The sequence below is a fragment of the Pipra filicauda genome, unplaced genomic scaffold, assembly GCF_003945595.2.
Source record: "Pipra filicauda isolate LSUMZ 115617 unplaced genomic scaffold, ASM394559v2 scaffold51_size4534324_pilon, whole genome shotgun sequence".
In the NCBI taxonomy this organism is placed as follows: Eukaryota; Metazoa; Chordata; class Aves; order Passeriformes; family Pipridae; genus Pipra; species Pipra filicauda.
The window spans coordinates 1,169,665-1,183,527 of NW_024104665.1; the positions used below are offsets into that span (position 1 = coordinate 1,169,665).

The window sequence follows — 13,863 nt, forward strand, 5'->3', positions numbered from 1 at the left end:
CTGTTATTACTTGAAGGTAACTAGGTAGATCTGGAGTACAGAAGCTTCTTGTGGTGAAGTGAGGACATAATGAGCTTGATCACATGCTGCCATAACCACCTCCACCTCTTAGGGCTGGTGGTTCCACAGTGTGTGGAGGAGTGTCTTAGGTGATATGATACCATCAAGTTCCTCCTGCTTTTGACCTTTAGTCAGTCTCTGAATCTTTGTTGAGCTGAATTCTTGGAAAATACAGCTGCATTTCTTAAAGCCACCAAGGACCTTCTCCATTTTTCTTTTGTGGTGTTTTCCCCCTGTGTCTTTGTCTTCACCACAGCTGTTTAGTCTGTCAGTTCAATTAGACTCTACTGCTGCACACCACAGTTTCCTCTCTCTCTTTCTCCCTCTTTCAGTTTAGCCTTTTTATTTTTTGCTTTGACCTTTAGCTGTCATAACAGGATTTATGATCCAGGGGAAGAAATTATTTTTCCTCACCTATAGAATGTTTTTTTCTGGCAATATCAACAGACATCTCTGTAGTAAAAAGTTGACCTTGGTCTTGACTCTTGTGATAGGGTACCAGTTAAAATGGTATGTTGCTTGTGTCTTACTGTCCTTTGGTTATTCTCCAGAGAGGCTGACAAAGGTGTTTTTTTGTAATATTACTATTCCTACAGGTAGAATAAATGGGAAATCAATACCTAATTTTATGTCAATAATGTTACTCAGACTTTCAAGTAAGCATGACTTCTAGTCTGGCAGATTTAATTTGTTGACTTAGTTGAAAGGTATCTTTTGACATCTCTGTGTGAACCAAGCTGAATCTTTCTAATGACAGTTTTTTATCAAACAATTCATGCAAATAATGTGGCTTGTTTTTCCCATTTTATATTCACCAATTTTTATATTACTGAGAATATTACTGAAAAACAAGGGAAGTAAACAGCATTTCCATATTTGTCTTTTTTTAAAAAAACTAATGTGTATCTTGTATGTTTTTCCAACAGCATAGGTCCTAAGCCCTGCATTAGGATTTCACAATAGTTCAATCCTATATTTGTAAATAATTATTGTGACCCATTTTCCTGAGAGTACAAAAATCTGTTGTCAACTAAATTTAAAGGAATGACATAGATATAAAACTGTCTCTACAGATTCTTTAAACCACTTTGTTTAGTAGTCTGTGCCATCAGAAGGGTAATTAATTTATGGACTGTACAGCTGTTGTATATAATATGTCAAAACTGTGTGGCTGTAAATGATCTTTTGATAAGGTCAAACTCTGAAGTGGTGTAATAGTCTAAGGTCTGACACCTACATCACATTTGCATGTGTTAGGTAATATTTAAATCAGAGATGGTGAGTTTATGTGGGTGGTCACAAATGGAGATGATCACCCCACCCCTCAGATGGAGGATTTGTTATGCTGGCGTATGCAGAAGTCAAAAGGTGTTCCTAGGCATTTAGTCTAAGCCAGACTAGCATCTGTGGGTTTTATTCCTCATTTACATGGTTTGCTCTACGTCTGAGCCATCGAGATGGGGTGGGGTGATCACAGTGCGATCCCACATCGTCCCAGTGCATCACTGAGCTACTCACCCACTGTGCAAGCTCTCTGTGCATCCAGAAGTCTTGTGCTGGACATCCTCAATAGGAATTAGTTTTGTGTGAACAATTGCACTTTTTGGTGGTAGTGTTTTCATAAAGGCTTTTCTAATTCCTCAGTATCTCAAAGTGGATAGTAAATGAGACTCTTGTTGGTCTCTGTCATAAATAGTGCACTCTTTCAAATTCTGTTGGGTTTTTTACTCTTCTTTTTTTTTTTTTTTTTTTTTTTTTTTTTTTTTTACTTTTGAAAGTAGTAAAAATAGTCACCATTACAGCAATACATTAATGGAAACAGCCAAAATTTAGAGATTTGTTGACATGCAAGAATGACATTTAATCATTTTTTGAAAGAATATGCAACTCTTAAGCAGTGTCATATTTCTAGAAGTAGATACTTTATTTTGAAAGTACTTTGTTAGAAAACAGTTTTGTAGTTGGCTTCTCTGCCTGTGTTTCCCTTCTGCATGGCAAAAGCAATATTTTTCTTTCTGTTGCCATGAACTAAATGATTAGACAGCAGTCACTTCACCATAGCTAGTCCATAACCAAGTTTTGGTATGACTAAGGTTACCAGTTAATTGTCATTATTAATAATCAATCTCTTGCTGAGCACTTTCAGAAGATGGAAGTGCTTCATATTTCACAACCTTGTATGATATACCTGTAGTTTTAAAAATATCACTTGCACAAAACTTGTGCATTTGAAGCTGTGTAGGTTCTTGACCAGAGACAAAACTGATTATCTCCATAAAAATACAAACTGTGTCTGACAAGGATGCCACTGTTCAGACTCTTCCCTTTCTCATGGACAGGGTTGCATGTTTTCATGGGCCACCACCTGGGTTATGTGGTCTGGACTGTGGTCTGGAACACATGCTCAACATAAAATTTGCAGGAGAAACCCTTTTGTGGCTGTGTTTTAGATTTAATGCATTTTCATCTTGTTTGCTGGATAGGCAGGAAGGCAGCTGCAAGCAGTCTGCTGTGCAATTGCTCCAGGCAGGCAGCGGAAAGCATGCTACAGCTGTGGTTTGATGTTATGCTCAGTGAAATACCAGCCTTACACATTGCCACCCTTCCTACTCTCCACATCAGCCTGCTGCCACCTCCGTTGTGTTGGTGCAGCTGCTTCAGCAGAAAACCCACCTGACAAAAATAGGCATTCATGTGGTTATTCTTAAAAATATGCATGTACATTTGGAGGGCTTTGTATTGTTTGTAGGGTTTTTTTTTTTTCAAGTTAGGCAGTGTGTGTTTGGAAAACAAATAAAACAAATTTCCCCATTAGATCCCTTTCCTAGGCTGGTTGAGCTAGGTTTTAGTATGGTTTAGTTGTGGAGGACAGCCTCGGGACAGTTTTTAAGGTCCAATATTCACCTGTTGTTTATCATGTTTTCTGCATGCTATCTCCTTTTGAGAAAAATGCCATAGGATGAAGGAGCTCAGTTTAGCCTAGGAGCAGGATGTTAAGAGAAGGGCCTCTGGCACCATTGTGTGCTCTCTGCTGCATCCTGCCCTGGCACTGCTCGCTTGGGGACTTCACTTTCTTCTGTATCAGTTCTTATTTTGCTCAGTTTTCTGGCAGTGAAATGTGATTTACAAGTGTAGCTGTTTCAAAATCACATTAAGTCATCCATGGACAGAGCTGCTGTTGACAGGCACGATTCCCAGCACTCTTTCCAGAGGGTACTGGAAAGAGTGTCTCCTCCCTGCTGCTTCAGGGTTCATTGTGCCATACACCATATGACTGGGCTGGTAAGTTTTCCTGTTTTGATGTTGAAGAGTTAGGTTTCAGGTTGTTCAGTCTCCCAGTGTGCTTCCTTGTGCAGCCCCATGAGCTGTGTTGGCAGGAGCAGGATGAGAATGGGAAGGATGCAGGAGAAGGGCAGGGATGCTTATTTTAGCAGTAGTGCTGCCATATGCCAGTTGTAAGTGACCTTAATCATAGGCAAAGGTCCTGCCTTCTGTCACTCTCGGTATTAATACTTGAGAGAATGGGACTTTCCTAGGGTTTCTTACAGTGCCAGCACCTGGAGTGGAGTGAGCAGCGACTGCCACATCCCACAGGTGTTAATGGGAGCACTGAATCCTGCGAGGCTGTCCTTGTCCTTCATAGCTCACTAACCTCTGTACACCTTGCAAGTCCTGCTGGAAACAGGCTCAAAGCAATGAGCATCCTTAACAGAAGCATGTCTTTTAAAACTGTTTAATTACTTTGTCTCATCTGATTAAATGGTTTTGGTCTGTTGTGCTAGCTTGGTGATAACACATAAAACATCATTTTAAAACCAAACTGAATTTCCCCCCACCCTACAGTAAATGTAATAAAAGGCTTCAGGTCTTAAAGAATTGGGTAGTTTAAATTAAAGAAATTGTTGTTATTCTCTCTTTTCCACGGGGTAAAGCTAATGGATACAGCTGCTGAAAGGTGATACTGTTTGGTGGTGAGGTTAATTGCCAATTCAAAAAGAAACATTGCTACAGTTTCTTTTCAGAAAGAAGAAAACAAAATAATTGCAGGATTGTTTGCCAGTGGAAACAGGATTGATTTTATACATATAAGGAACAAAATTAACTGGTGCTGCCCTCTTGCAGTTCAACAAGAAGATGGTCATTAAACTAGTCTCAGTATAGTTACACTTTGTAATATTTGGGTACAGCTACAGGTGTTCTGAAGAAAAGGTGTGTAGAGAGAGTCTCCAGTAATCTTTTGGATGGAAGATAACTGTGATTGCCTTGTGCAGCAGTTCTTGAATCTGAAATCTCTTAAATCTGAAGGAAATTGAGAAACCCTAGTTCTGTGAAAACCAATTCCCAAATTTCATGTAATGGCAGGTATTTTCTTAGGAGCAGTATTACTTGCCAAGGAAACTCAATAAATAATCTTCTTTGTTTTTCAAGTACTAAAGATGTCCTGGGAACAAGGTGTCTGTTCTGCAGTCTGTACAGCTGGAGACATGATGGCTTTGGTGGGGGCCCCATAGTTTCCTTAGCTAGCTCTGGGTTGACTGGAAAGCAGTTTTGGGGGTATGGGGCAGAGGGACCTGCTTCTTCCTCCTCTTCACATGGAATTGATGACTTCAAAAACTTCATGCCTTCCTGTGACCCTCTTCAAAAGCTGGAGGAGCCATTTGCTCCCACCTCTGAAGAAAAGGTGCATTGGAGTGTGTTTTGGCTCATGAAAAACTGAAGTGTTTCCAAAATAATTCTTTTTGTAGATTCAGAATCTGACTGGTGCTGCTGCAGTCTTTGAGACATCCACCGTATTTACCAGATGTGTAGTGTTCCTAAATATCCATATATTGGGGGTAAACAAACAATGAATGAATCTGTATTTATATGCAGTGTGTGGAGCTCTGTTCCTGATCTTTAACATGCTTTGCTGTGTTAAATTAAAATGTTCGGTTTTTGCGTGGTGTAACAACATACTTTGCACTGCTAATAATCTGAGAAGTTTTTTTCCTATTATGTATGTGTTTTATTTTGGTCTGTACCATATTTTAAGTATTTTTTTCATCATTTTTGGCTATCTAAAATTCTTAAGAAGAGCACCTCCTCATCCCCCACCACCCATGTTAAGTAACAGCAGGGAACAGGGGCCTGAGATGGTGTTTAAGCTTGCAAAGTTTAAAGGTAGACGGATGTTGAAGGCTGTCAGATTGCTTAGAGGGACAGGTATGGTGCAGAGATAGAGGAGTGTAAAATCCTAATGAGGAGTTATGATTTTAATGAGAAATTTAAAGGCAAGTCAAGGAATTTTGATCAAAGTCCTCAGCCCAGCAGGGAACAGGCGATGGGTGGGTTGACACAGCTTCTGCTATTTTCAGGGAGAGCTGTGCCTTCTGAAATCTTATTTCAAAAGTTAAGAGTTCAGAGGATCATTATGATAGTGCTCTAACATTTGCTTTGGTTTCTTCTGCCTCACTCTGTATGCTCTTGATTCAGTAGGAATTAATCTCTGTTTAAAATACCACTGTAATGAAACTTCTTTTCTTTGCTGAGGAAATCCTTTAGTTTTAGAACTAAAAATTAGGGTCGTAGATACCCAGAAATAACACTATTTCATACCTATTTTACAATAGGAGATCCTAACTTTTTAAATACAGAGTGTTTTACTTACAATGTGTGAACTACATCGGATGTTTCTTGCCAGTTGTACATAATCTGTGTCATTGTTCAGAGCAGTAATGGCCACTTAAGATTGCAAATCAAGCCTCTTTCTGCTCAGTGCTGGTCTTACCAGCACATAAAATGTCTGTTTGGCCTCATGGAGCATTTTGGCCTACGATTTTTTCCAAGGCTTCATAGTTGTATTGGGAAGGATGTTGAGTTTGAAAGGATACCAAAGTGTGTGTTAAGTTATTCTGTCTGCCCAACCCACCCAAGATAAGGCTCAGTGTTTCATCCTGCAATTAAAATTGTTTAATGACATGATGCAACATAGTGGTTGGGACAAGTTGGAAAGATGGGTTCTTGGTCAATCCCAGTGTGCCACAGCTGTGTGTTGAGGCCCATGTCTTCATTAGGGCCCTTTCCTTAATTGTGTGCCCTTGCCTTTTACCGTTTATCATCTTCCACTATTCAGTTTCCCAGTCCTATCCTGATATTAATCACAGTAGTTGTCTGGCTGGCTTTATGCTGCAGAGCTGTGTTCAGCTGACTGCCTTCTCTTTTTTTAGATCACTGCAGAGGTCGATTCCTCCAGTCTGTCAGGAGCTGCCTGAAAAGAAGTATACTACTGTAGTTATGTAGATTGATAATTTTGGGGAAAACACACAAAACCCACTGTGTGCTGTCTAAATTATATGTTGTTGTGAACCTATGAACATTCTCAGCAACTGTTTGTAATGGTGGAAAAAAACTGCTGCCCTCATTTTTTGAATGGAGACATGGACTTCCCCTGTGGTTTTTTGGTTTTTTTTACTATCCCACTGTTGTCTGGAAATTAAAACTTTAATCCAGACTTACTTAATATGCTTGCAAAGCTTGAAAATAATAAACTATTTCAAGTATGATAGAAGAGGCAAAATACATGCAGTACATATTCACAAATAGTTTTGTTTTGACATTTATCTTGCTGTAGTCGTTCTGCCAATTGGCTTCAGGCACGGCTACCAAAAGAATGAACACATGTTGCATTCATTAGTTCTCATCTGGCTGTGCTTCGTCTTGCAAGACAGACAAAATCATGATCACATTAAATAGATTGTAATGCGTTTGTAATACGAGTTCCCTTCTGCTGAACAGAACGATAACTTTGCAAAGCTGCTGCTTTTAAGCCATGATATTTTGCTTAGTTTTCATATAATGGATTTGAGTATATTGCCAGTGATGTCATTGCTCTTTCGTCTCGAAAGATGTCATGTGAAAAATATTCCAATATAATCGAGAGCAAACAACCACCCCCTTCCTCTCTTCCCCCTCCCCGTGAGAACCTCTCGTGTCACGCTGCTCTGTGACTGACGATAGGTCTGGGGTGTTTCTGACAGATAGACAGACATGCTTTGGAACGATAATGGTTTATTTGAATAGACCGAGTATAAAAATCGTATTCATTAGTCATTTGTGGTAGTTCTTTATGCCCAGACCGAGGGCAGACTGATCGCTGTTGGCTTTTTATAGTTAATGTCACGGTTTTGTCACCGGCCGTGAGCACCGTGCGGCGCGGTGGGACCGGGCGGGGGGGGTGTCTGTTGCCGATTGCTGTGGTTTCCTACGGGAAGGGTGCAGGACCCTGCCTGTGTGCGAGCAGCTGCCAGTTTCCTGCTCGGGAGCAGCTCGGCGAGCTCCGCTTCCCTCCGGAGAAGGCACCGGGGCCCGCGGCTCCCGGCCGGTGCCGCAGCGAGCGCGTGGTCGCCGCCTGCGGGCCGGCCCCTCCCCGGGGCCTCGGCCCCGGCCCGCCCCCGCCGGCCTCCCGCGCTCGCTGCCGGGGCAGCGGGGAGAGGCGGCGGGGACCGGCCTCCGCCAGCAGGGATCGGGGGCCGGCACCGTCCGCCCGGCGTCCACCGGCCGGGCCGGGGCGCGGGTGCTCGGGCTGAGCCTCGGCGGGAGGGCGGCGGGGCCGGCTCGGCGTCGGCGAGAGGGATGGAGGAAGCCTTGCTCTGCCTGGGCGCAGGCTGCGACCCCTCGGCGCTCGCCGCCTTCTGCACGGGTAAAGTACCGCGCCTGCCCCGCGCCGGGGGGGCCCGCCCCGCAACGCCTGCGAGGGCTCTTTCGGAGTGATCTCCAGCGCTTTCCCATCCCGGGAGGGGAGGAAGGGAAACCTGTCCGTACCCGGGTAGATACTGCCCTGTCTGGTGCGAGGGCAGCTCCGCGTCCCCGGCAGCAGCCGGCAAGGTGTGCCTGCTGAGCGGCTCGCTGCCCTGCGGCATCCCAACCTCGAGAAAATCAAAAAACAAACAAAAAAAAAAGGTAGCCAAACAAAATTATGATGTGTGTGGATAACGGAGGAAACGAGAGGAAGATAATGACGAAGTTGGTGCTCTCTGGACAGAAGGCTGCTGGCGCGGAGCAGCGTGGGGCCGGCCCGGGGCTGTCGGGGGAACGCGTTTCGTGCGAGGGACCCTTCGCAGCCCTCGGGAAAGGGCGGCTCTTGCGCGTCCAGCCCTTCGTTTGGACCTCTCTGTTTGACGCTCTCCAAAGGAAAAGTCATGGGAAGTCCCGCTGGGACGCGTGGGCTGCGCGGGCCTCAGGCAGGCGGCAGTAAAGGCTCGCTCAGCGTGGGTAGATCAGACCCGCGTCTGCTGCGGCTCCAGCCGTGCGCCTCCTGTGCGGGGCTTTCTGTCTCTGAGGCATGTATTTGCCCTTCAGAAATAAGGGTTTCTCCCCCCCGCCTTCATTTTTACTAGTATCATAGTAAAAATGAAATATTTCAATGCCTGTTTCATTTCTTTATAAACAGCTACTGTCAAACCAGCCTCTTCAGTGCGAATCGGGTCATTAATTGCAGCGTTCTGACTGTAGCAACCAAAAATATATGGTCTTAAAAAGAACCAAATGATCCTTGCCAACAAATCGCATCAGAGATAAGACGTGTTTCTCTTGTATATTGTGGAGAAGTGTGTTTTTCCGAATAGAGTGGACATCACCGAGCAGCTCTTCTTTGTTTGCTGATTCGTGCCGTGCGGTTTTGGTGCGAATGCAGCATCTCACGTGTAAAACCTTACACTTCTGGCCTATAATATGATGGTCAACAGGAAAGTGTGTTTTAAAAAATAAGGGCAAATATTTAATGCATAGATTTCGATGGGTTTGTTGGGGAAGAAAGGAATGACCTTACTATGGTGTACTTTCTTGAAGTGAGCAATGCACTGTACTTTATCTCCTTTAGAATTCAAACTATTCGGTTTAGAATTCAAGATGTTGCAACTCTTAAGAAAGAGAGGAGGGTAAATTGGAAATTTTAACATTACAAGTGCTTCGTATGATTTGTTTTTGCAGTCTTGCAAGGATTTTTACACTAGAAAAGAAAGGTTAATGTTTAGCTGTTTGTCTTCAGAGCAAAATTCAAAAGAACAGCAATTTTTGTGGCTAAAACTTGAAGCTTTGTTACTGATCTGTAGAGGTTTATATTACTAACATTTCCATTGACTTTAATGGCTTTTAGCAAGAATTTCTGTGATCGTCTGTAAAAAACGTGTCTCAAACTTCAGCTTGAGACGTATCTTGAAATTCTGAAGCGAGTGTGACATGATGGACTTACCTTTTGAGATTTGTATAGAAATCCAGCAAAATAAGGTGCAAGAAATAAATTTTTTTTTCAATGCATATGTTCTACTTCAATTTTTTTCTGCGTCTTAAAAAATTATTTTGCCTAAAATCTTGGTGAAAGACTGAAGATTGTGCTGAGTAAGAGCTAAAGACAGCATTTGTGATTAACAGAAATCGTGGCTTTGGGTATTATTACCAGGGCAATGTGCTTTGTTGGTTTAAAACTTGATTCCTACTTATACAGTTAGACCTAATGTATCTTTATATAAAGTTTTTCGAGGACTGTGTGTTGGTTTGCACATAAACTTAGAGTGCTAAGGAACTGGTGTGGTGGAGAATTACAAAGTGCTTTGTTTGTATGACATTTCTAACTTCATCCTTGAGAGTTCTTTGCCTTGAGGGCTTTTAGCAACTTTGCAGTGGTAACAAGTATGAAAAAGCCTGAGATTAAGCTGTAGAAGGAATTTTTTTTTTCTGTTGGGCCATACATGCTCATTCTTGCTTTATTTAAAGGGGCTTAAGGCTTTGTACTAACAGTAGGATATTTCAGGTGAGGTTTTTTGAGATAACTTTTTTTTTTTAAGTATATATCCTATAACGATGTGCTTTTCTATAGGAACTTGTCTACCTTACCTTTCATTGTGATTTGTTTTGTCACAGGTGTCATTATACATACCTTCAGTTGCTCATTTCTTGCCATAGCTAAAAATTAATTCCTCATCATCATCATGGCTAGGCTTCGCGAATGAAGATTTGGGGGGGGGGAAAAAAAATAATTCCTAATTCAGGAGTAAAGAACTAGCACTCCCTTTTAACATATGGAATACCGGCGCTGATAAGCAGCTTAATCAAACTTTTTTAAAAAAAAAGCTTCTCTGATGTCAGTAGGGGTGAATTCTTTTTTTTCTAATTTTTCTAATTATCCTTTTATAACTAAAGCTAAGACAAGGCAATGTTTCTTCAGGAAGAGCATAGCTATCAAATTAGATATGGGCTAGAATTTATCTTAGATGATACAGATCAGGTTAGAAATTTTGAGTTTGACAAATGGAAGTATTTACCTACAAAGAAACCTTCAGTTGTCATGCTTCTTGATTAAACATTTGCCTCCAGTGACACTTGGCATTGAAAATAGTATTTATAAACAGAAAAAAAAAAAAGTGAAACAAACTCTAGTATCCCCATATTTGTAAACTTGATTACTTTCAGGCTTTTGGTTTCGATTCATTTATCTTTAATGTTAATACTAGTAGAGTTTGCTTAGGGTTTTTCACAGTGTGGATTCACCAGTTGCTGGAGACAGGGATGATAAAGGTGAGGTTATGGTGGTGGCTCTGCAGGGTTTCTCCAGGGGTGACATGAGTCCTTCTTGGGCTTGGTGCCTCTCGCCCAGGGGCTGTCACTGTGCTGTGGAGGGCACCTCAACCAGCAGCAGCTTTGCCACCCACTCTCACCCAGGGTCTGTCAGTGTTCTCTGGAGGGCACCTCAGCTGGCTGTGGCTTTACCACCTGCCTCATTGGCAGGGAGTGACAGTGGCCTGCATGTGCTGCTGTTCTTGGTGCTGTGCTTCCCTGTCTGGATGCTCACGCACAAGTACTTAATTTGGATTAGTATCTGACATAAGGAACTTAGCTGTGAGTATTTGGATATTACAAGGGCTTTTTTCTTTCCAGTACCTGTTATGTAGGCAAAAATAGACAAATGTGACATAGAAGTCCTACTTTCAGCTTGATATTTTACCTAAAATGGATAGGTACTGGATGGGGACCAGTTAAATAAACCAAGTATCAGCCTATTTCAGGGGATTACATCTCCCTAAGCACTGTTTTTTCTGATAGTCTAGAGTTGAAATCCCATCTCATTGTAGTTCTTGAAAGTACCATTGTTGCCTCTTATCTGCTGGAATTTGCAGGATAGTGTATACTGGTTTTAAGTTCTACTTCCTTCTCAGGTTAGTATAGTTTTACTTACCACCTTCTAGTAATTTGACTGATTTAAAAGAATCTTTTGTTGAAGGGTTATAAGCACAGTTGGACTAAGCAGAATTTACTTGCTTTGTAAGTTAGCTGAGCTTATGCTTAATGAAGTGAGCTGTAAACTAGACGGGCTGTGTAAAAAGGCTTCATTGCATTAAACTTATTGTCAAAGTGCTGTTTCCTCATCAGATACCACCCCCTTTCCAGGAAGGCAGAGAAGGGACATGGCTGTTGTGACCCAGCTGTGCACAGTACAGGCTGGTGCAGTGGCATGGGGAGCTCTCTCCGAGGTCGAACAGTGTTTGACTCTGCAGGTTGCTGACTGTAAACTTGCTGTGAATGTTTGTAAACGTATACCTCTCATTACAAGTCTTTCAGTGTATTTGGTACATACTTTGGTAAGAAACAGTGTTATTGCTCGGTAGCGTCTAACTAAATATCTGCAGTACTGCACTGTAACAGCAGTGCTATGTGTATACAACATAAAATTGCATATAGTGTAAAGATCCATAGGAGTTTTCATCTCACGCTGTTTAGTAGGTTAATTCTTATCTTGACTCAATGGAAGTCTCATTTCTTTAACTTGATAGTTACCTTTTGAAACTATAATTACATTTTTTGGTAATGTTTCTTCTACTTTGCCTTTTCAGGTCTCTGTCTCACTCCTAACGGTTCTAGGAATATGTATTAGTCATCAAAAGGGGGTTGAGGAGATAATAGTGACTTGTGCAGGTTAATGGGTAGTGTTTTCTTTGCAATTGCAGAATGTAATTGCAAGCCACGCTTTAAGTTGCTGAAGTATCGAAATTGGTGAAATGTCAAAGGTGGAGCTGACGCAGCAAACATGTCATTAAAGGTCAGATAGAAAGGTTCAGACTGCACACACTTTCTCAGCACCGACTCTTTGCTCTCAAATTTTGAGTAATGTCCTGATTAAGAAAGTATCTTTATGAACCCTGTATCACACCCCTGCTTCACACAGATAAGTAAATTCATCAGGAAAGTGGTGTCATTGGAAACTTCCTCCTTGCAGCATACTCAACTGAAAGGCTTCTTCAACCTGCTCCTTCTGCATTGAGCCAGAGCAGCATGGAGAGCAGACCTTGCAAAAAGAAATACAGAAAAACTGCTGGATGTGCAGATCCTGCTCTGTGAGCAGGGGTGGAGAAGGAATAACCAGATGTTACAGTCATTAATCACAGTTTTTTATTGTGTGGTGAGAAGATGCCCTTATGTGTCGTAAAACCAGGTAGAATTTAGGTGATGTCTGCTTTTGCTCTTCTCTCTCAGCACCTTTTTTGTTCTTTGTATGTTCTAAAAATGCATTAATTTGTCGAGGTTTGCCCATGAAGCTCTTCAGGAGCATTTAAAACCATGAGAATACCCATAGTCAGATGTCTGATATCTGTGAAATGCATCAAAGGAAACATTCCCTTCCAGCTGATGGAGTTGGTCCTTCAGGTTCTTGCATGATTTTACCTATTTAGTAAATAAATGGCATGGTGTCTTGAGCAATGAGGTATTTTTTGAGGTACATCTCGGAGATGTACAGGCTACATGTTGTGTAGCGCTCTCGTGCGAGGACTTCCTCGTATGCAACTTGCAAGTTGCAAAGAATGGGCACACCTAGTTAGAGTGTGGGCTTGCACATGAGCTGCAGAGGGCTAAGTGGAGGTGGAAACCAAAAGCATGTTGACACAGTAGGTTACTAAATGTGGATTAGTAGGTTAAACAACCTGGCATTTAGTCTTGAGTAGGAGTGTGTGCTTGAATAGTTACTACATGGAAGCTGTGATGTTTTTCACTCTCTCTCGGGCTCACTCCCTGGTAGTTTGTGTGGCCCTACCCCCAGCTGCAGCCCAAAGAACATGGTCATGCTGTCTCAGTTTTAATTCTTTTTCCTATTGCTAAAAATAAAATAAAAATAGTAAAATAAGGTTGTGAGGAAGGGTAGAAAATGCTGAAAATGTATAAAATAATGTTCTTACTGATATATTCTGCTGTGGTGGGAGGATTCTTTTTCATGCATGAAAGATTCTGTTATTTTGACTGGCAGTATTATACAGAAACAGTATGCTCCCGGATGGTTCTTTTATATGTATAAAGAGCTGAATTAGCATAGCTAATGCTTAGTAAGTGTATGTGGAATTAATCAATTCTAAAACATAAGCATTAGAGGAATAAACTGGATAATTCAGTGATTTAAGATAATAGCTGCTTTCAGAGTAACTATTATTTTTTTGGCTTTAGATTGTTCCCCCCCCCCAGTTATCAAACAAATAGAAATCTCCTGGACATAAAAAAGAGAAAAGAACTGAATTGCAAACACTGGAGACCTACAATATATAGCTTTTTCCAGTATATTTTTCACTTTGAGTTTGAAGTGTATTAGTAAAAAACTATAAACTTTATTTCTGTGGGTTGCAGGCAGGCTTTACCTAGCATTACTGTTCCTGATCTCTTATAAAAAGCCAGAGAAGAGCTTTGAGATAGATCTTCAAGGGAGTGACCGCTGATGTGGCAGTGGCAGGTTGAGTGACAGTGTAGAGCCTGTCTGGTTGCATTGGTGCTCGTGTACTTCTGCAGCAA

General features: G+C 41.7%; 1 protein-coding gene across 3 annotated transcripts in view; it reads left to right on the forward strand.

Moving 5' to 3' along the window:
• EML4 (EMAP like 4) overlaps positions 1 to 13,863 on the forward strand; it is a 153,085-nt gene that overhangs the window by 55,819 nt on the left and 83,403 nt on the right. The window contains exon 1 of one of the 3 annotated variants that reach the window (XM_027750290.2): positions 7,569 to 7,738. The exons of 1 other annotated variant lie outside the window; for it this stretch is intronic. In XM_027750290.2, coding sequence (XP_027606091.1) covers positions 7,672 to 7,738 — 67 coding nt within the window. In that variant the 5' untranslated portion in view covers positions 7,569 to 7,671. Of the gene's footprint in view, positions 1 to 7,568; positions 7,739 to 13,863 lie in introns of those variants that run through there. One more of the 3 variants, XM_027750294.2, reaches the window with a different exon arrangement.